This window comes from Tenrec ecaudatus, chromosome 6, assembly GCF_050624435.1.
Source record: "Tenrec ecaudatus isolate mTenEca1 chromosome 6, mTenEca1.hap1, whole genome shotgun sequence".
Lineage (NCBI taxonomy): Eukaryota > Metazoa > Chordata > Mammalia > Afrosoricida > Tenrecidae > Tenrec > Tenrec ecaudatus.
In genome coordinates this window covers 107,830,949-107,855,318 of record NC_134535.1, presented here as the reverse complement: position 1 = coordinate 107,855,318, position 24,370 = coordinate 107,830,949, and the positions used below count along the sequence as shown (strand labels likewise).

At 38.7% G+C, this 24,370-nt stretch overlaps 1 protein-coding gene across 5 annotated transcripts in view; it reads right to left on the bottom strand.

The window, feature by feature from the left end:
* The window catches only part of SOX5 (SRY-box transcription factor 5), a 1,186,854-nt gene that overhangs the window by 127,685 nt on the left and 1,034,799 nt on the right, over positions 1-24,370 (bottom strand). For all 5 annotated transcript variants that reach the window (XM_075551990.1, XM_075551991.1, XM_075551992.1 and 2 more), the window contains one exon: positions 3,646-3,731. In XM_075551990.1, the coding sequence (XP_075408105.1) occupies positions 3,646-3,731 (86 nt within the window). The remainder of the gene's footprint in view (positions 1-3,645; positions 3,732-24,370) is intronic.

The window sequence follows — 24,370 nt, the reverse complement described above, 5'->3', positions numbered from 1 at the left end:
TGGGGTAATGGGCTTGGGGTATGGTGTCACTGCAGTCCTCAGAGAGCATGGAAGGGAACTACAGTGACAGGACCTTAAGATTTTCCACCAAGTAACACCACGGCTGAAGGAGTGGAGAGGTAGGATTTTTGCTACTAAACAGTTGCTCTCCAAGGAAGATGTTGACCACACTTAAAGAGGCTTGGCAGCATAGTTCGGATATGCCTACCATCACATGAGCCCTGGTGGCCTAGTGGGTTAGCATTTCTAAGTCACCAGCCGTGTGAGATAGACATGGATTTCTCTACTCTCTTAAAAGGGTTATAGTCTCAGAAACCCACTGGGGCAGTTCTATCTTGTCCTATAGCAATGGTCTTCAATCTTTCTCATGCCACGACCCTTTAATACAGTTCCTTGTGTTGTGGTGACCCCCAACCATAAAATTATTTTCATTGCTACTTCTTCACTGTAATTTTGCTACTGTTATGAATCGTAATATAAATATCTGAATTGTAGGATGTATTGCCATCGTTACAAATTGAACATAAAGCATAGGGAGTAATCAAAACAGTATATAATTATATATCGTGAAACATTTATTTCTAATTACAAATAAATAAAAATTTGTCTTGAAGCATGGTGTAGCATGGGTAACAGTCTTCATACCGGGTATTCGCATGTGGGGGTATCTGCATGTGGGTGGACCCGCCTGGAGATGGATAGAGGAGCGGTGTCTCAGTGCCTAAGACCATCAGAAATAATGTGTTTCCCAATGGTCTTAGGTGACCCCTGTGAAAGGGTTGTTCAACCACCAATGGGGTCACAACCCACAGGATGAGAACTGCTTTCCTATAGGGTCACTATGAGCCAGAATTGAGTCCATGGTAACGAGTCCGAGGGGCTGTCTGCTGTTGGTGTTGTTGAGATTTCAGCATACTCGCAAAAGCTGGTCAAGACTCTAATAAAGCCTCACTCACTATCTCGAAGATGTCTCAACTCAACACAAAGCAAACACCCAAACTGTGCGGCGGTGAGGCAAAACGTAGGGAGAAAAAGCCAAGGGACCGCATGGAGGACAGGGTTAGGACTAGAGAGAGACGGGGCTGCTGGCTCAGGAGAGGGCTGCTGCGCGCCAATGGCTGTATCCACCCTGTTTACTGATCCTGGCTTAGGGTAACCTGTTAAATCCCCTAATAACAAACAAATAAACAAACAATCACACTGACTCCTAGCGGCCCTCAATGACAGAGTAGAGCTGCCTCTGGGTTTCTGAGAGTATAAATCTTTATCGGACTCGAAAGCCTCATCTGTCTGCCCTGGAGCAGATGGCCGTTTGGGACTGCCAACCTTATGGTTAGCAGCCCCACGGCATAACCCACTACATCACCACCTTTTACAAACTCTGTACCATCGAGTCCGTGACAATGCATAGCGACTGACCCAATAGGACAGTGCAGAACTGCCCCTGTGAGTTTCTGAGACTCCTTTATTGTGAGTACAGTCTCTGAGTTCTATGTGGTCAATGCAAATCCAGCATACTAGTAGAGTTCCGGGGGGGGAAAGTCTGGTGTCAGAACAGGTAAAGAAAGATGGAGACTGGAGGCATGTCTCACCTCTGCTTCATGCAACATGGAAGCCAGAGCAGGTCGGACATGGATCCTGGCCCCTCGCCTTTTTCACCTAGCTAATGGCTTACCTTGAAAGAGTTTTAGATTATAGGTTCGTTTGTTAGACCACAGGGCTGATTATTTCAGATGCTAACAAAAACTCATAAATGTAATGATGCAACTTTATCTCATTATAGATCAAATTACAGTTACGACAAGAATAAATAATATATATGCTTTATGTTTTCTTTATTTTCTGACCATGAGAAAAAAAACATTTATAAGTCTAAATTTTAAGGGAATCTCAGTAACGCATAACTTCATAATAAAATTTAAGAGTAGAAGACCTCACTGTTATTGGAAACAAAGATGTGATTGGTGCTTAGCAGAGCTACTTTCTGGGAGAGACCTGGAATGCCTCCAACTGAGACTCACTTCCCTTACCTCTACCTCTGCGGCAAAGTGGGGCAAGAGTGTCTAACGTGTCTTGAAAGCTGACTTCCTACATCTTTAAAACTCCATGTCCACATTCAAATCCATTACTAGAGTCTCAACTTTTAGTTTAATTCCATTGCTCTCTTTAATTTTGCCTGACACAATCATTTTTCATTACTCGCCAGCTGTTATTTCAAAGGATAACAAAAGTTATGTTACATTTATTGTCCCCAAAGAATCCAACACTGCTCCAGGTATTTCCAGCTCAAACAGACGGGCAAAAAGCGCATACACATCACACACACACACACACACAGTAGCTTCTCATCAGAAAGGTGAAATAAGAATGAACATCATTAAGCTATGCAGAACACAGGACATCTCAGCTCACGCTGGCAGTTCCTTCTGTGAAAAGTCACTGTTTCTTTTTTTTCCTTCTAGGACCCAACCACTCCTTTGGACAATCCCATGTGCCAACCAGATGTCTCTGTCTCTGGATGCTACAAGAGGGAACCTCATTTTGCTTTACGGACCATGTTCATCCATCATAACAATGCACTTCCATGAAAACAATTTTATTTGGCTTGGCGGGCCAAGGAAAGAATAAAACTCCAAGTATTAGATGAATCTTTTTTTAGGCAATGTATAACCATAAAGTATACCACAATGGACCAATGGAAGGATTAGTAGAGTGTTGATTCAAAGATTAAAAAACAAAAATAATTTTTAATATAAGGCTATCTGGTAGCACAGTGGATTAAGCACTGGGCTGTTATCCATCATAAGATCAGTGGTTTAAACCCACCAATAGCTGTTAGAGAAAGATGTGTGTCTGACAGGCTCCAAGTCCTATGGAACATTCTACTCTTCCCTACAGTGTCTCCATGGGTCTGATTTGGCACACAGTGTGGGCTTTACTGTTGTTACTGTGTTGCTTTTGGTGTCTTTAATACAGTTAGTTGTATTTATTCTCTTTTCAACCCTTGAACCAAAAACTTCAAGACCCCTTATTTACACATCTGGTAAAGTTATCACCAGCCCCTTAGATATGCAGAGAGAACTGTTCCACAGGCCAAAGGATCTTAATGGGGATGTTCAAGACGAATGTGGCAATTTAATCACTTGGTTATTTGGTTTACTTTTCTTTGCTTGCCCAACTGAGCTGGCATTAGAGAAGAAAGGGACATACAGAATACTTCATTATTAGGAATCATGGACAATTTTAAATGTGTTGATACTTTAAGTTGCCTGGATTCATAACTATCCGTGTGAATATCTTTTTGTAGTTTCCCCCATTGTGCTTTTCATTTTTTCTCAATGGGGAGAATTCTGGTACAAAATCATGGCAAATAGGAATCATGGCAAAAGTACAGTTTAACTATTAAATCATACCAGACAATAAAAATGTTCAATCAGTTACTTCAAGTAGAGAAACCAGGACCCAAACTATGGAAGGAATCGAATCCTCCTTTCAACTCGCGTTTAAAGATCAGTGCAAATAAATTTTAAAACAAAAAAGTGAGAGACAAATATTACTAGTCAGTTTAATTTTGCTTTAACAAGATAATAGCTGTTTTCGATATTGACTTAACCTTTATCTCTTGTGTATTGTTTTCTGACTTACCTGCAGTTGGAGGGGGCCTAAGCCTGGTGTTGCTGCTGCAGCAGCTGCCATGGTCGTTGGGATCAGCTGAACGGGGTAAGGGTCACCTGAGTAAGAGAATAATAGAGGCGTCAGCACCTTTTATCTACTCTCCACCTGCAAATTAAACTCAGCATTCACTCTTTCCAAAAGCCTTCTTTTGTGTGCCTTGCTGAGGGCTAATGAAAAGCTCTATTGTGCAGCCTTTTACTAACACTCTTTTCACAATTCTGGCTGAGAGAGGAATGTGAATAAAAGGCACAAGCAATTAAGGCGGAAACCTCATCCTTTTTTCATGATGTATTTAGGAAAATGGAAGGGGGGGAAAGCATTGATCAGAGGGCTGCATTTTCCAACACACACACACACACACACACACACACACACGGATGACAATCTTGATATAATCACAGCAGCTCCTCAGCAAATTTATAATGTTGCAAAAGAAACTTAACCTATATCTATTCAAACAAACCAAACTTCAAAGATTTTAGCCAAATAACTTGTATTTTGGATGCTATGTATTGAGTCAAATAATTTCCTAAATAATAATTTATGGTTTTATTCATAATAAGAAGACACTGTATGTACTATTTCACTTAAATGAAATCTGGTTACTTCTTGGCACTACAGAGATAAATGTATGACTAAATGTTTTACATAGAAAACAAAATACAGGTGGTCCCCTCCAGTGGATTTTGTTTCTGTGAAAACCTACAAACAACAACAATCAAAGGAAAAAAGTATTTAATTTAAAATCAATCTTGAAGTTGTATTACATGTGATCTATAAAATGTAGATACATGCAAACATATGTATATACACACACAAGTGCACATACTAAAAATATCATATTATTGCGAAATCAACAAGTTATTTTACTTTGTAAGGTGCAACACACTTTATTTGCACATGGTCCAATTATCTCCTAACAGATAAAAGTAGCAATGCATATGATTTGTTTTTTAAAAATGAAAATAGCAAATAACTCAAAATAGTAACTATAAGAACAATTTGTACCATGTAAAGCATTTTCTTAGAAGTCTAAGTTTAAAAAAAACCTAATGAATGTCATACGTATGGATGTCAGTTGAAATAACTAGGGAACCCTTGCTATACATTAAGCATGACTCTTGGCACAAAAAATTGAACTTACAAAAAAACAAACAGAGGTGGATTTACTGAGAATTTAATGAAGCATAATTTCAGGGTCCTGAGGGGGAGTTCTAGAAGTGTGTTTACAGGGTGAAAGACGTTTTTTAATGTGTCTGTATCCTAAAATGTATATTTTGTTATAATTTCTTTTATAAATACAGTCATGTTTATAATTAGGTTTGTATAATAACTTCGTATTTTTATTCCCAATGGAGGTCTTTAAAATTATGTCCCAGGTTTCTAGATACCTGAATCTATTTCTGCAAATCTAGCTTTCTCAGAGCTTTTGATTTAATGGGAGAAATCACAGCTATGTGAGTAGTAAACAACACCGTGACTGCTAAGATAGAGGACTCTGTTGCATGTTGGTCTACATTGCAAACTCCCCAAACCTAGCCCAGTAAGTCAAAGTCAGTCTCCAGGAAGAAGTTATGTTTAAACAAACCTGGAAATTTTAAAAGAGAGTCAGGCAAAAAGAAGGAAGAGTGGGCAGAGAAATCATTTTTCTGGAGAAATGATGGAAGTGTCAAAATAATCCCTCCACTGCAGTAGTACAGGTAGGAAATCAGCGATACACGACGTGACAGAGGGCTTCAAGGATCAGAATATGCATCAACCCTGCATCTTATAGGATAAAGGAAACTTCTGAATATGGATAAAACTATTAGTAGAGTCCAGTCACTTGGGTGGGAGAGTGGAGGACATCACCATTTGGAAAGCAGGTACATACGTCTATACAACGGCCTAGACGAGGGAGATGCCATGGAAGACACAGAGCCCCAGGGAGACTTATCTAAGTTTACCAGCTAGAGCTGACCAAACTCAGTGACTCTTTATTTACAGACAAGAATCACAGGAAAGGAAGACTTAATGATAAGACCCAGGGTTTTCTCTTGAACAACTGATTTCACAGTGAATTCACTGTGGAGTTGAAAGCATCGATGAGAAGCAGGGTTACCAGGTATGGCAGGAGAAGAGGGAGGAGAAACAGAATGGAGGAGTTATAAAAAAATCATTTTTGACATTTTAAGTTTGAAAGTCCTAGTAAATATTGAAGTATAGATGTTCATTAGGCAGTTGAAAAATATGTTAGGATTTTAGGAGCTAAGTCCCATAAGATAGAAATTTGGGAACGGTCAGCACATATCTGGAGGTTAAGGTTTTCATTAGAACAGAGAGGAAGTAATGATATAAAAAGGAGGAGCCAGGATTGGATGGTAGGGTACATACCCTAGCGCTTAAACTCAGGGATATGTGGTAATGTGCAGAAGATATTGAGGAGAAATTTTAATTTGGAGTTCTAAATGCCAAGTAAAGAAAGAATTTCAGAAAGAGAATGACCAGATTTTAAATGTTCCACAAACCCCAATATAAACATCACTAGTAATTTCATGACAACTTATTAAATGAAATATAACAAAGTCTAATTGTAGTGAGTGTGATCAATAAAAGTGGTAGAAAGGAATTGGAGGAATGTAGTATATAGTCCCTTTTCTTTCTTTTTTTGGGGGGGGAGGCAAGTAGGATTAGCATCACTTGGAGTTGTTTAGAAATGTAGAGTTTCAGACCCCACCTAAAATTTACCATGAGAGTCAGGGATGAGCCCTATCTCTTGGTATTTATGTCCTTATATAATCTCTTCCTCTTGACTGTTTGCTGAATCTAATAATTCTTTCTAATAAATATGACATGGTAAAGGGATTAGATATCATTTCTGGGATTAGGTTACAATAAAATTCCCACTCTTATTTGTTCCCCTAAGTAGGCCCAGCGGTGTTGTAGGGGGGTCACAACTCAAAAACTCAAACTCTACTGCCTTTGAGTTTATGCTCAGAGAGATCCTATAGAACAGGGTAGAACTGCCCCTGTGAGTTTCTGAGACTGTAACTCATCATAGGAATAGAAAGCCCTGTCTTTCTCCTGCAGAGGAGCTGGTGGTTTTGAAGTGTTGACCTTGCAGTTAGCAGCCCAATGCATAGTCACTGTGGCATGGCACCAAGGGTTCCTGTTACCTGCAAGGGGAATGATTTAAATCTCCAGTCTGCTTTGTTGTGACTTTCTGCTCCTGTAAAGGTTTACACCTCCAGAAACCCTATAAATGGTCCTTATGAGTCCGAATTGACAAAATGACTGTGGGTGAGTTATTTATGCAACCTTGTTGTGGCCTATCTACTGAGAAGTCAACAATGGCAAGGGGCTGCCATCTTTGACCAAGTGCAAAAGAAGACCTAAGGCTGTCCAACAGACAAAGAGGCAGCTTAGAAGAGAGTCCTCTACAAGGGAAGCCAAGAGGTAAATGGAGCTATGACCAAAAGCTTGATTGCGGTTTTGTGAGAGGTCAGGAACCATAAGCAAACAGCCTGGCTGTGTTCAGACAAAGTATGTGTCAAGCCACTAAGTTTTGGGATAATTTGTTAAGGCAGTCAACATATAACTTACAAATCAGGATGCTAATTTTAACCAAATGCACAGATGATTCATAGACATGGTAGAATTTGAGAAGCGCTGGAATAGACATTTTCACTGAATAGTTTTTTTCAGTAGCTAGTGGGGAATGTGTGATCAAGGAAACTTTACTAAAAAGATATTCATGGGGGAGATCAAAATATGTCACCAAAAATTTTCGGTGGAAAGGGTAAATTATTGATATGGAAGTAGAAAGGAAAACTGATGTTACATCACAAGGTTTTGCATTATCATTATTTCAGTACTCTAACCTAGAAATGTTGTATTTACTATAGAAAACACTTTCACATATCATGAGATAAAGGGATGGTTAGATGTTTAATGCCTAATTTGTATATATGCAAAGTAGCTAAACTGGCAAATGACATTACACTATGACTATTCAGTTTGGCATTTTAAATATCTAAAGTGAAGTGACTCATGTATATCCATTTAATGAATATTATCTTAAAATGAATCACAGAAAAACTATAGAGACTTGTTCCTGTGAACAATGGCAACTCATTTTTAATGCTTTATTTCCCCTATTGTAAATTAGCCAATTAATAAGCACTAATAGCATCTACCACATGGTCAGAACTGTGCTGGGTTCTGTGGAGACAAAAAAAAAACCCACCAAAAACAAATCATGGTCTCTATCGACCACATGTCTATATTTTTAATTAAGTGCTTATTTGAGAAGTTTTGACCATTAGTAAGTGTTAAAGGAATTAAGAGAGAGCTCATTTCAGGCATCGATGTTTAGAGAATCGTTAAGGACAAAAATAAGAGTGAGCTTGGCTTTGGAAATTTGTAGGTAGGAGGAATAAAGGGTTTTTTTAGTTGGGTGAAATGTTGTCACTCAAAGTCTCAGTGACATGTTAAAGGGATGGAGTGAACTCTGGGTTAATCAATGTTTTACAATAAATTTGAAGAAACAGAGATGAAGGGAGGTGGTTGGAAGATGGGGCACGTTCCAGTCACGAAGCGATGACAATGTGCAAAGGCAATGGTTATGAAAGAAGGTTTTAGCAAACACCATGAAAGAGGTTCAGTGGGAGGACGTCTTAAATACAGCTCCAGATCACTAGTAGTGCAATGTTCCTGCTCTACAATTTGGAAACTCTCACGTCAGTGTTTCGAATTACTTTTGCATTACTAGTTTCTAGGTGTTAATAAGAAATTGAGAACTATTACATTTAAGTTCATTAATTAAAATCTATACTATTTGATAATATTTTTTAAATGGATGCTTTAGACTCATCATTTTTTGCTTTCCAAATTCATGAATATATATTAATAAAAATAAAGTTATCTTTAGCTATTAAAATAGACTTGAGTATGCTATACATATGCATGTGCATACATGAAGCTTTATTCATATAAAGTAAATAACTTTAAAGGCATATATGTTAGTTACACAAGGACACTTATTGTATTTGGTATCTAGGTTGATTAGCTTCATGGCAACTAAAAAAGTTCATTTGGAAAAATAGAAATATTAAAAATATTGCAAAGCTATTATAATTTTAATCATTTATAACCTCTGAGACATAAATATATAATCATAAATAGCCCTGAAGCCCTCGTGGCATAGTGAGTTACACCTTGGGCTGCTAACTGCAAGGTGATCAGTTCAAACCCAGCAGCAGCTCTGAGGGAGAAAGAAGAGGTTTTCTACCCCCATACAAATTTACAGCCTCTGAAACCCATAGGGGAGATTCCACTCTGTCTTACAGGGTCGCTATTAATCAACAGTAACTCAATGGCAGTGAGAGACTCACAAATAGGATTTCAATTAGCTTTGAAATGTTTGGATCTAAGACAAAACACTATTGCAACCACCAACTCTGTCCAACATACAAACATACATTAGTTGGAATATGTACCGATATTTGAAGTCAAGAAGGTGCAGCAGAACTAGTTTTACTGAAATAGGCCCCAAGTTGCAAAGTATGAGGGTCTTCAAAAGTTCATGAAAAAATGAAATTAATGTACAATGGAATTTTTTCATTAAGTGTTTTGAAGGACTTATCACAAATTACTATAAAAGAGGCAATGCAGTGATTTAACTCTTAATTATGGGAATTCAAAATATATCAGATACATCAATCAATGTTCTGAAGTGGGCACAGAATGTATGTGTATTCACAAATAAGTTCAGATAGTTCCTAACAGGAAACCAGAAATTCAAAAGCTGTTGGGGAAAAAATTTTAGGCTGAAATAAATATCTATATTGCAATGTCTGTGTCAAACAATTATAATAAAATCACAACAGGCTTATTTGTTAATGCCTCATAAGGAATGAACTGAGACTGGAAAGTGGGATATTTGAGTTTTAAATTTAAACCATGTTTAAGTCATTCAAACTGACTGTCAATTAGTTAAAAGTAAATTATTTTACTCATGCTTAGGCTTTAACCATTGGAACAGATTTTTCTTAATCCTTTCCAAAATTTATTTGCTACTTATTTCAAGACCAACATTGGAAAATTTTAATTAAAAATTTAAAATTTTTAGAAAGCTAAAAAGTACATTCAAACTTGTTAGGCAATTAAGAAAAAAATACAACCTAGTTTGCAGTATGTACTCTTGCAAGTGACACGTCTGGTATTAAATCGCCACTCAGAAAGCATGCGGTTTCAAACATCAATTATATTACAGTAATAAATATTTATGTATTAATTAACTCCTGCGACACTGAGGTATCCATCCCTAGGCTACCAACATAGGATAGAATATGATATAAAACTTTTCACACAGGGTTATTTGGGCAGAAGAGTGTCAAAATCAAGGATGTTCTTATCAAGAGTCAACAGCAAGCATCTTTGTATTCTCTAAACTAATATAAATAATCTGGATAGTTGTATGGTATTATTGTCACTGAAATAAGGAGACTTGTTTTTTTTAATTAGCCTTTACTGTTTTCATCTGTTTGCTTTGTTTCTTCATCAGACATCAGATAATCTTCTGTAAATGGTAATGAATATAAAAATTAACCCCCTCCCCAGATACATGGATACATAAACACAAATAATCCATACTGAGGAACTGTTAATCAAGTGAGGGAGATAAACATGTAAACCAGTCCAATGATAGACTGAGCAAAGTAGATGTGTGTGCACAGTATTCTGGACTCTGAAAGGAAAACAGAACTTAACAAATTGGAACATGAAGAAGAGGGCCAAGTAGTAGTCTCTTAAAGAAGGCCAAATTTCACTGTATAAGTCAACACCATTTCCCTACCTACTTCCCATGTTTACTAGTTGGTAGAGGAACATAGTAAGCTCCAGCGTCTAAGGCATCCAGGATTGCTCTCGCTGATCATTTTCTCTGATTGGCACTTAAAACATGCAACTCTGACTGCTCTCACTTCCAGGGGGAGTGAGTCAACAAGGGGCCTGGGGGTGTTACTTTCCAAGGAAAAGTTGTCCATCCATCTTGTGGGCCAACTGGAAAGTTGCTGGGGGACTCTTGTTTGAGAGGCGCTCTGATGCTCCACAGAGGCACACTAACCACCAACCATTGGCCTGTGTTGACCACTGCACCCCAGAATATTTTAAATCGTTTCAGTGTGACTGACGCAGAAAAGAAACAGCGAGTGATGCACTTGAAGATGGCAGACCCCTCATCTGCCACAGACATGTATTTCTTTTAAAGGCAATGTTAAGTCAGTGAAATATTTTAAGGAAGGAAATGACAGTGTGACTTGTGTTCAGATAGATCAATGTTGTGGCAAGGGATAGAATTGATGGTAAGAGAGAGAGACTAAAGGCAGAAGACATGTGAAAGCATCGCAGCAAATCAAATAGGACGTGATAATAGGCTGAACAAATTGTGGAAGAAAGATGTTGGAATCATATTTGGGAGGCAAAATTGATAGGATTTAATGATCAAGTTGAGGGTAGAAAAAAAACTCTCTCTCTTTGAGGTTATATTTTATTTTAGCCCATAGGGGCTGAAGTCTCAGCCCCTAAAATCATTTATGACTCTCACCTGGCAGGCAGTTAGCTTGTGCCTAAGGGAACCTCACTGCCCCTCACTGCCACTGAGTCTCTTCTGAATTGGTGATTTGTAGGTCAGGGTAGACTTGCCCTTGTGGGTTTCTGAGGCTAACTCTTCATGGTGTGTAAAGCTGAGTTTTTCTCCCCGTGAGCAGCTGGTGGTTTGGGAGCCCTTCTATGCTCTCAGGGCTTGTCAGTGGGAGAACATCGACTCTTCGTTCTGCAGCGAATTGGCCAGGTGATTTGAGCCAACGGGGCTCGGGGCTGCCAGTCCAGCCCTGACCTAGCCAACAGCTCCACGAGAGCGCTTTCTAGCACTTCCCAACTCTAGATGCTCCTTGTGCTCTTAAGGGGAGACCTAGGATGATGACGAGGCGGGGTTGGCTGTCACTCATCCAAGTCCCCAATTCCCAACACAGTGGCTGTCCCCTAAAGGCTGTTAAAATGGTTTTTGGACCGAATAAATGGAGGGACTCATTTTTAAAAAGAAATAGACATCGCATAGAACACGTTTTAAGACAAAAGCTAACAACGTAAAAAAAAAAGAGAGACTGTAATCAGATATTTGCCTAAATAAGTCATAAATAAATTGTGTGTGCTTAGGGCTTATTTCCATAGAAATGGAATAATAGGTCAACTAGAGACAATACCGAGGGTGGAGAAGAGGCTGAGGAAGAGAGGGGTTTGAAATTATAAGGAGTGGTTAAAAAAAAGGAACTAGAGGAGGAAGTACCATTGAAAGATTCATGAATCTCTTGAAACATATTTTCATAAATAGTTTAAAATAATTGTGATAATATTCTATAAATATATCTTTCATAATTTTTACTTTTGAAGGCATTCAAATACCTATGGACCTATAAATATATGCACATAAGTCTATTTCCCCCATAATCATAAATATATTTACATATGTACATGTCTGTATTTAGGCTTCTCTGTATGCACTTTGCCTCCTACTCCTTTCTTCTATTTCTTTTTGCTTTCCTCCCATCCCACTACCATGTTCAGCCTTCATTCTGGTTTCAGTAATTCCTCTCAGTTACCTTGCTCTACCAGTCCTCCCCTCCCCTCCCTCCTCTGGTTTTGAACCACTCGCTGTTCCCTTGTCCCTGTGTTGGGCGACACCTCCTCCCTTCCCCCTACCTCCCACGCTCTCATGTCCCTCCAGGACCGTTGCTCCCATTATTTTCTTCTCTCATTGTTTGTCCAGCCTATCTTGTCTAGGTGGACCTGCTGATATAGTAATATGTGCATACAAATGCAGATGACTTTGACAGTGCCCGAGTGGCACATATGAACATGGCTCCGACAGCAGCAACACTGGCATGCTGATAATCAGAAAAGCCACTAACATACAAAATTTACAAGGTAAAAAATTAAAAAAAGACAAAACAAAAAGATAGCAAAAAATAATTGCTAGTAGTTCAAGGTCTGTTTGTTGGCCACTAGGAGACTTTTCCAGATGAAACTTGTGTGGTGCCATGTTATGGCCCCAAAATCCATCCTTTATACTCCCTCGGGATCTCTTTGCTCTGCTTCCCCCGCTACTCCATTGCATGCCCCCAGTGTTTGCCTCAGTGTGGTGGGGTCAGCTCAGTCGCATATCCCCCACTGTGTCTCAAGTGCTGTCCCATGTAGGGCCATGGGTTGGTGCAGGATGTCGCATCTCACAGTGTGGCCAGCTGTATGGTTCTCTCTGTACGATGGGCCCTTCAAGCTGGGCTATCATCCTGTGGGCTTGGTGGGTCCAGGTGTACTCAACTATGTCCTTTCTCCTTCCTTTGTTTCAGCTTCCTTCTGGATGTGGTATGGGGGGTCAGTTCCTTTCCCACACCAGACGATCTATTCAGTAGTAGGGTAACAGATGGACATTGGCCCTTCTCACGCACACTCCCCCAATACAACAGCACCTCGCCCTGTTAAACGATCATTGCATGATACCCACCTACCCGACATGATCACTGAAGACAGGCGTATGTGTAAGCAAACGTGGTGAAGAAAGCTGATGGTGCCCGGCTATCAAAAAGATATAGAGTCTGGGGTCTTAAAGGCTTGAAGGCAAACAAGCGGCCATCTAGCTCAGAAGCAACAAAGCCCACAGAGAAGAAGCACATGGCCTAAGCGAATACAAGGTGTTGAATGGACCAGGTAGCAGAAACCAAGGAACAAAACAATCATTGTGTGATCACCTTCCTGATAAACGCTGAAGATGAAAGTGTGCATAAGTAAGTGTGGTGAAGAAGGCTGATGGTGCCCGGCTACTGAGAGATATAGCGTCTGGGGACTTAAAGGCCTGAAAGCAAACAAGCAGCCATCTAGCCCAGAAGCAACCAAGCCCACACGGAAGCAGCACACCAACATGGGTGATTGTGAAGGGCAGAGGAGACCAGGTCCCAAACAACAAAGGCAGGGGGTGGGGGGGTGGGGGGTGGGAATCACATCACCGTGAATGAGGGGGAGTGTGTGATGGGGACCCAATGCCTATCTGCAGACAGCTGGACATCCCTTGCAGAGGGGTAGTGGGGAGGAAATGAGTCACTCAGGGTTCAGTGTAGCAACAATGAAACTCAAAACCTTCCTCTAGTTCCTGAACGCTTCCTTCCCTCCCAATTATCATGACCCCAATTCTACCTTGCGGACCTGGTTATACCAGAGGATGTACAACGGTGAAGTAGGGATCTGGAAACACAGGGAATCTAGGACAGATGAACCCCTCAATACCAGTGGTGGGAGTGGCAACATCAGGAGGGAGGGGGGTGTAGAAAGGGAGAACTGATCTTGGAGATCTATGTGTAACCTCCTCTCTGGGAGATGGGCAATGGGAAGGTGGGTGAGGGGAGACGCCGGGCAGTGTAAGATAAGATAAGATAATTATTTATAAACTATTAAGGAACGAGGGTGAAGGGGAGAGTAGGGAGGGAGGGGGAGGAGGGAAAAAAGGAAACCATGCTGATTCTAGGAACCCAAGTGGAAGGCGAATTTTGAGAATGACGAGTGCAACGAATGTTTAAGGGTGCTTTGCTCAATTGATGTGTGTATGGATTGTGATAAGAGTTGTATGAGCCCCAATAAAAAGATTTATTAATTAAAAAAAACCCAAAAACCCAAATACCTATAGACAGTTAAATTATATAACATATATTTCATAGATCTTAAAATTGGTTCAATTTTCTAACAAGAATGTATTAGGTTGATGCCAAGAGAGCAGCTGAGGCTGGTGGAGAACTACTACAAAAGGAATTGAAAAATGGAAACAAATCATAAAAACAAAATTCTTATTTAGTTTGGTAGTTTCCAGTCACTTTGAGAAATCTAGGAAAGATGAATGTTGATTCTCTACGGCTATGCAAGTAATTGTTCCCTCCTTTTCATTAGGCAGGTGTTATAATCACGTTCCTAAACCATCTTGAGGACCGCAAGCTAAGAATCCCAAGGCAAATGATACAGTACACGCGAGTGCAGACTAAGGGACTTCCAACTGCTGCCATCTTCAGATCCATCTGAATTTTCTATAATAGCATGACTTTAAAGTTTCAAGCATTCATGAAAAGTGCTGATGTGTGCAGAAACTCTCGTGGAACTCAAAACATGGAACATAAACATATCATAAAAATTTTATTTAAATAAGTAAAACGAGCAATTTGGCCCATTTGATTATACACCAATTTTAAAAGAGATATTCTGTCATGATTATTAGTTCATAACTTTTTGACAGAGGCTAACTTTTTTCAGTATGATTTTTTGAATAAGATATTATTTTATGTCTTTTAAATATAGCATGGCAAATGAAAACTTCATCTTGCTTGATTTAATAGCTAGTTTACAAAGAGATTTATAAATAAATTTCAAAATGGGAATGTATTTCTGCATATGTAATATTTATCATTTTTCTTTACTCATTTGCCCTAAAATTAGATGAGTTCTAGTACTGTGAAAATTACTAGATTCATTATTTTAGAAATCTGAAAATCCTTAAAAACTGACAATGAATCAAAAATATCTTCTTTTCTCCTAGCATTTTTACCAAGTCATCATTTAAGCTATTGCATAATAACTCTTTTTAAAATACTTCAAAGGAATTCATCAGCTAAGAACTACTTCTATATCTCTATATATATTAGAATAGCATGTCTGCATTTTCTCTCTGTATCTTCTGAGGAAATGCAAGTACATATAAAAGTACCAAAAATGATTAAAGCATTAGAAAGTAGGAATTTGGAAGAATAGTTTTCTTATAAATCACTTAGGAACATGCCAATTGCTAGTTCTCTTTTTTCAATTTTAATATTAGGGTATACTAAATATTCCATTTTCTGACACCTTTTAAATCTATTCCATAATTATATCAGAGCTTCTGATATACTTACTGAGATGCAGTCAATTAATGCAGACTTTTTGTCATAACTCCTTATGTGATACATTATAATTCTGAACTCTACACCTGTGGCTATGACCCATTTTTAGGGTGTTCTCTACTAATGACAGGATTAAGACCTGATTTTAGTATAAGGGGGGAGTAAAGTCAAACATGTTCCCTTTGGGTATCTTTAGGCTCTACCTTAGTAGAGGTTCTGAACCAAGCCACACCCTGCTCTCTTGGGGGCCTCTTTTTACTTTACTAGAAGGTGTGAATTAAGGCCGTATCTTTAATTTTCGGATGGGGTAAAAGATAAACCATATCTTCATCAAAGCCTTTATTCAGTATATAAGAGCCATCTGGCCTGCAGAAATCATGGGACCATTTGGAAGAACTTGTCCAAGACATCTTTCTGAAATGCCAGCGGCCACCAACCCACATTAGGTGGACCAGAGACTGTGGTATGGAGTCTCGGCGGAGCAGCACTGAGACGATCAGACACTTTCTAATCTGGGTGGAAACCATGGAAGTGTTGAGACAGAGGGAGTGGATTGGCTCACTGACCCATGGAGGCAAAAGTCAAGGGGCCATGTGGCTGAAAGACTAAAGACTAATGAATGAACCCTTCCTTTTCACTCATCCTGACTTGGGGTACCCCAACTTCCTGTCTCTTGGCAATAGGGAAGCCAAAGGAGGTCAGGTATGTTTACCTCCATTGCCATTTACTGGACCTACTGGAGTGACCTAGAGTCTGGCATTTACTGCTTGAGAATAAGTGAGTTTCCTAAACCACTGTAAGAATAAGCCTATGTCATATGCATTTGGGATGACCCGTGACTTAGTGATTTCATAATAAAATGGGAATAATATACAGATATCTGAACATACTCTGGCTTTTATATATAGATCTAATATGTACTAGTATATAGTCTTATGTACATAGATCTAGTATATAATCAATGTACATGTAAATATATATATGCATTAAAACATTTATATCAGGACAAATAGGGTCAAATTGTTAACCAGAGTTGTTATCTCTGTGTAATGAGATGGGGTAAATGAGCATACTAGATTATTTTAATTTTCTGCTTTATATACTTCTATATTTTATGCTTTTAAATATTTTTAAAGTTGTCCTGAGTTGTTGATATTAATATATTTAAGAAAAGTTGAAATATACTATTTTAAAAATAGATCCCCAATACTTTGGGAGTGTTGTTTAAAAGATCCCGGTGGTTCTTTTCTGCTTCTTCTGAACCCTGGCAGGTAGGTGGAAAGATGTGCTTCAATGGTTCCGATTCTACCCTAGCATGCCGTAACAGATATTTTTCCTTCTTCCTGACTTTTCAAGGATATTTACGACTAGCACATGGCTTCCAGTGGCATTTCATACGCGAAGAGAGCATGCTTTCTAGAGAAACTAGTTGTCCAATGTCATTAGTAGCTACTTCATTAAACTAAAACTCTGGGCTTATACTTCAGTTTGACTAACTTAGTTCATGTGAGTCGACTACTGAAATGCTCGCTGTCATGATACAAATGAACACAGGTTCTAAGGGTCAGACAAGTGTGGCAAATTCTTTATGCTAATACAATCTATTTTGAGGTCTCTTTGGCATTAGGCATGCGCTACAACCATTTAGCACAGCTACACTGTAGGAGAATTATGTAAAAACAAAAACTGATGCTGAGTGCACTTTATGTTTACAATGAATGCCATTTTCATGTGATTGCTAAAACACCAATAAGATGGTATACAGAATAGATACAGTTAAAATTAAATTTGATAAATATGTCAAATAGAGGGCATTTGGGGTGTGTGTGTGCATGCGTGCATGTGGTGGTGGTGGTCATGGTGGAGAATGGATGAAATGCTGGTTACTAATGTAATTTATTTTTCATCCCATAGAGTTTTATGATACCTTTTATCATGCTGCTTTATTAAACAATACAGCACATTATGTGAAAAACTGTTATTTATGTCTGGAAGACAACAAGGACATACATACACATCTACATATACTGCTACAACCTCTACCTTTCTTAAGTGATGAGTGCTGTAATAATTTAATAAACTCAATATTTTATGAGAGAAACCCTCCCCCTGAAAATAATGTATGTACGGCATCATATAATTGTGAACTATGTTACATATTTGTGTACACAGTGCTATTGACGTCTGCAGACTTCACATGTATAAAGCATTGGGTACAAAGGTACCCAAAAGTGTCTTTAAAAACTAAATATTCACAACACTCTACAACAAAGTTAGGCTCTCCCACTCATTGGCTCATGATATTTTGATAAAAAAAGCTGGTTAAAATAACTCTCTTTCTTTCTTTCTCGCTCTCTCTCTCTCTCACGCGTGAGCACGCGAGCGCCTGTAAATCTGATTACATCGCCTTCTCTTTGCTTATTTACAAAGAACCAACAGTCTGTGATTTTAACAACACATGTTTTCTATTTTTGTAAGTTTGATAAAAGCGTACCATGTCAACAGTTTTTAGCATATGATCTGGCGATTGTTTCAGTACTGATTGCCAATGACCGGTGTGTCAGCTGACATAGCTAAATCAGAAATTAGCATTCAGTCTCCTAAAACGCCAGACACATGAACCCTTTGCACAAGAGAGATTATAATGGAATCCACATGATCCCCCATTAAACAATGAAACATGTGACATTCACTAGAAACAGGAACACATCAGCAAATATGCCTGAGGAGGTTTATGGTATTTAACTCCTAAACATTAATTTTATTGTGGTGTATGAGGAACTAATTAACTGTGAGTTTCCTTTCATTATTGAAAGCGGAAATACTACTCAGAAAATTGATGGCGAGTAAATACAGTATATTTTAAGTTTATTAAGCTTGGCTCATCGACTTCTATCTATTTAACCTAATCACATAAGGTAATTAAATATTTCAATCTTTAAGTTTACATGGCTATTGTATTTAATACATCTTCGAAAAAGCTCATCAATGTACTGACACGCGGAATGAGTTTGTGAATGAAGTTAGAGTTTCATATGGTCTAAACAGTGGCTAAATATATTCTTCTACAATTCCTGACACCTTTCCGAATATCAGCTCTGCTATACAGTGTCAAACGACACTGGAAAGGTTAAAACTTGTAATTCCAGTGCAAACAGTTAAGATCCATACACACTCGACTCCCTTTTTTCTAAATGATCTTCTTTCCTTTGTCAGAGGCAGAGTCCTCCAGGTGTGGCAGACTGAGTATGATCCTTTGTAGATGTGAAAATCAATGAAGTGTTATTGAAGAACCTTTGTGTTTTGCTGGTATCCTCTGTATTTGTTATTTATAAATAACATTTGGATAGCCAAGTTAAGGTCTATTGAGGGCAGTGGTCAGTCATTGATAGAATTCTCACACAGTTTCTCATTGGTCCAATTCTGGACCAATGTACTTCAAACTCAGCCGGTGCCCATCTGTCAGTGATGGCTTAATTACTGCTAGGGAGAAGGTTCCTGAGTAGTTCCAGGTCTAAGCACTCAGCTGCTAACCGAAAGCTTGTTGGGTGTGAACCCACCTAGCAGTTTAGCAGAAGGACCTCGTGTTCTGCTTCAAGAAGATCCTATGGGTCAGGGTAGTTTGACTTTGTCACAGGTCTTCCTGGAGTCTAAATCCATTCAAAGGCATCCTACGCCAATGTCCAAGGCTTATCAGAGAAAATAATTGCCTTGGGGCTCCATATTTTAGGAGACATTCTTTTTTTTTTCTCAACATTTTATTAGGGGCTCATACAACTCTTATCACAATCCATGGCTATCAAAAGAGATAGTGTCTGGGGTCTTAAAGGCTTGGAGGTGAAAAAGTGGTCATCTAGCTCAGAAGCAAAAAAGCCCACATGGAAGAAGCACACCAGCCAGTGTGATCACCAGGTGCCAAAGGGACCAGGTATAAGGCATCATGCAAAAAAATAGATATATATATATATGTGTGTGTGTATGTACATATATGTACTATATTGAATGAAGGGGGAAGTGCAGAGTGGAGACCCAAGGCCCAAGTGTCGGCCACTGGAGATCCCCTCATAGAGGGGTTTAGGAGAGGAGATGGGTCAGTCAGGGTGCCGATGAAGAACACAGCTTTCCCCCAGATCCTGGATGCTTCCTCCCCCCAACTACCATGATCCGAATTCTACCTTGCAGGACTGGATAGGGCGGAGGTTGTACACTGGTGCATTTGGGGGCTGGAGGCCCCCGAATCCAGGGTGGATGATACCTTCAGGACCAAGGGTGTGGGGGGCGATGCTGGGAGAGTGGAGGGTGAGTGGGTTGGAAAGGGGGAACTGATTACAAGGATCCACATGTGACCTCCTCCCTGGGAGATGGACGGCAGGAGGCATTCTTTAAGAAAATATTCCTACTTCCATAAAGAAGGTTACAAAATATAATTTGTAGGAAATTCCATTCTCTTCTAATTTCAAATTTCCATAAACTTTTTCCACCCCCTTTATTGAAGAGACACAGTGCTGGGCACTATTTCATACTTACTTTTGTTTAATCTCAGGAACAAGTCAGGAAGATGGATTTTATGAATCCCTTGTGTAGATGGGGGAATTGAAAGCACAGTACCTTGAAAAAAGGCAATCAACAGCCCAATGAGGCAGAGCTGGAGCCCGACTCCACCGTCCCCCAGTCCAAGTACCTCTGATGGTCGTTGCCAGTTTCAGGTTATGTGAATTACAGCAAAATGAATGTAAAAAGTGATTGCTTGGAATCACAAAAAGGCTCAATTGATTATCTTCATGACATTGAAAATAGTCCTTTAAGTACAGGATATAGTTTGATTAAACAATCTGTTTAGTGGTTGGAAATGTGATAGGCCTACAATAAAAACTTCTAGGTGAAAAGATTATATATATGGTGTGTGTACGTGTATATATAACAGTGTCTTTATGACACTATGAAAAATTATTCTGCATGTGTCCAAGGTATTTAAATTTCCTTTAAAAGAAAATGCACCTAACCTCTATAAGCATAATAGGTTCACAGAGTGCCATTTTGACTAATAGGTTAAGATTTCATTCACACATTTTAGAAGAGGCAAATGAACATTCACCTCTTTTCATTCAAACACACACACACACACACACACAGATGCATACACACAAGCCTTGGTTGCATAGTGGTTACCAATTGGGCCATAATCCACATAGTTAGCCATTTAACCCCCTAGCTAGCTCCTCTGGGTCCTCAGGAGAAAGATGGGGCTTTCTACTCAGGTTAAGAGTTACATTCTCAGAAACTCACAGGGGCTGTTCTACCCTGTCTTACAGGGTTGCTATGAGTTGGCATTGACTCTGTGGCAGTGAATTTGGTTTTATACACACATATACAAACTACTTGTATATACTAGACTTGGCCGTATCTTAAGGTTCAATAACATTTTCATGATAATCCTAGACTAAAAGAAATACTAATCAATTTTATTAAGCATTAAGGTCCAGACTACTTGGTAGTCACTGCCCTGCCTGATAAATGCTTCCATATTGAGATGTAAGCATATTATGCATGCTCCTGTGAAATAGGTAGAACACTGTGGGGAATCTTACACACAGTTTGGGGGCCAGGGCGATATTATGGGCAAAAACCTTCTGTGATAGGTAGATTTATTGTGCCAACATGGCCAAAGAACACGTGTGATTAATTAAAGGGCAGAGAGCTAAATGGCTCAGTGAGCCTCGCCTTTCTTGTCTCTTGCCCTTTGATGATAAGAACAGTGTGCAGCTGCCTTAGCTGGTTTTCTGCCACAATTTGCAAGCTACACTACCCGTGGGACACCTAACCCGTGGACTGTGTCACTGTAGTCTGAGGTTACTTCAAGACATGTTTTGCCATGATACTGAAGTATATATACATCTCTTGAGCTGGGGACTATTGGGCCCTGTCATCTGGCTGTTGGTGACCTGTCTTGCTGTTTGCTGCCTGTGGCCGGATAGCCTGAATTGCTCTACAGAGGCCTACCCAGTGGCCCTCAAGACTTGAAGGACTGCCAGTGTTTAGCTGTCTCATGGAAGTGAGTTGCACTGAGCCATTTGTACTGCTCTATAGGATAATTAGCTGTTTATTTCTTATGTTATATATCTATCTACATAAATATAAAATCATTGGCATCCTGGTTTTGTTTCTCTAGAGAACCATGTATAACACACCATCCTTAATAGTTTTATGACATATGCAATTTGAAGCCTTTATTTTTGCTAAATGATTAATCCAATTTTGTTTTTACAATGGCTTATTTTACACTATTTACAAAATGGGTTATTTGATCATATTTTGCATTTCTGCAGATTTCATTTCCATAGAACCATGTTCCTGTCAAAAATTTTTAGCTTATCTATAATAATTTTATCATTAGAAAGTTTTTGCTCACATTTAAAAGGGAAGCCCAGAGGACTGTAGTAATTAAGAAGGCTAATACCGATTATTTCCCTTTATGCCCCCAAACTACATGCTTTAAGGAATGGCAACTACTTGAGACTGAGCTTTGTAGAAACTGTTGGTAGTGAAAAGAGACGTGGAGTCAGAGAAATCTATGCTGATTAGACTTCTGACCTTCAACTACCTTACCTCAAAAAAGATCTCTCAAGTCTAAAGTGTTGAGCTCATACCAACATACCCATTCAAAGTTATTCTCCATTTACTGTAGAACTTGCTCTGTGATGAATAAATGCAAAATCAGTGTATTAATAACAATATGAAAGATTATTTTGCAGGTGTCCAAGGCCTTTAGATTTCCTTTAAAAGGGTATGTACCTAACCAAAATAAGCTTCATGGGCTCACAGAAGTTTTTACTACTAGGTTCACATTCCACTCAGAGCTGTGGAAGAAGTGACTGGACAGTATCCTTGCACCACCTAAACTATGACTCACACCAATTAATCTGCCAGAAATACTACTGTTTACAAACTCAGTGTGTGAAACACAGCATTTCACAGATATTTAAAGAGCTGTGATATAATGATGCCTTTCTAATAAAAATGAACTATAAATAAAATTTAAATTTTGGAATGTAATTAACATAAAATATGCGTTGTTTAACATTTTTAACAGAAATTGACAAGTTGGGATACAGATTACTTGACTAGCCCTTCCCCCTTACCCCAGGATAACTGGTTTCTGAATTGAGTTGACTGATGAGCCAGTGTCTTCATTTAATTATTTTCAAAATTTTCTACTTACTATATATATTTTAAAATATTTAACTTAATAATATACTATTATTTACTCCTCCTTTGATATTTAGATATATTTCCCTATTCTAAGAAAGAGGAAGGCAAAGTAATAAATAGATTTGGATTCGAGAAGAGGTGTGGTTTCATGGCTGTGTATGTTGCTGGTTACATATGTCATTATGGAGAAAAGTGATTTTCATCCTTATGAATAAGAATGGTCTGAAAAATGCTTTAAGGCTTCTTTTCTAAATAGTTCATTTATTCTGGAGACTTTGGTTATGCTGATTTTATCATTTTATTTATTGGTGTTCACTCTACTAGTTAAAAGAGGCCTACAATTACATTTGGCTTATTTCCACTCTGCACAGTATTTCTACCTTATATTTATTAAAGGGAAAATACCTATCTTCACCAACGACTTGTTTTTCAGAAAAAAATGTGACATTCTAACTCAACTTGTGATGGGTAAGGTTCTCAAGAGCTGTTTTAATTTAAATGTAATTTTTCTCTGTTGGGAACATTTCTATTTTCTTTCTCTTGATATCTCTTTTATTTTCGGTGTAGTCCTCAATAATTCATCTTTATTTTATCATGTGATACATATTCTCAAACATCAACAGCAACTGATCATCAGTGCTTTTGATTAATACATTGATGTAAAGCATTTTGCTTTTTAATAGCAACTAAGGCTATACATTTCATATGTGCTTGAAATGGAAATCAAGATAGACTGTTGTGGGGCAAATCTTAACCAAGGAATTTGGTATTAGTCCTGGCTTCCAGAGAAATGATGTGAAAAAACTTGAAATTTCCCATGACTGAAATGTCTTTTATCTGCCAGAGTTCCAAATGATACCTGGACATTTATGGTAATGAGGTGATGCTTGGATGGGAAATGGTTAGACTAGAAACACCAATCTCATGATACCAGCTCTAAATTAAGAATGGAAGAGGAACTGAAGGATGTGTCCATTAACCATGCCCGATTACGAGGTCCCAATAATGAGATGGAAGCTCCCGGGGATTTCTTGTTGGTGATAGACACTGGTGTACCTGGGCAGGCTGATGGGTGCCCCAGATTGGGACTCCTTCCAACCCCGGCCTATGAAGCCCTTCCTTGTAGCTTTTTACTATAATGAAATAGTCTTAATTACAGTTCTGTGTTTTCCTGACTTCTGTAAGTCATTCTGATAAATTTCAAACGCCAGATAGTACTGGAGTCCAGCAGGTCAGACATGAGGGTATCATAAGGAGTCGAAACCTCTTAGCTGATATCTGATATCTTGGACAGACTTGGCCATCCCGAGGGCAATTCACTTTAACTGGGAGAGCCAACAAAGCTTTTGTTGTTTAGGGCTAAACAACACTGAATGCAAGAATAAAATTGCTTAAAATAATAATAATTTTAGAAGAGAAAATTTTTCTCATGCCATACGACATTAATCTTGAATAACTTATTAGGCAAACCCTGTCCAACAGGAGTACAGGAGAGGTGTTCTTGGCTTTCTTGAGGTCTACAGTTAGGTTATCAT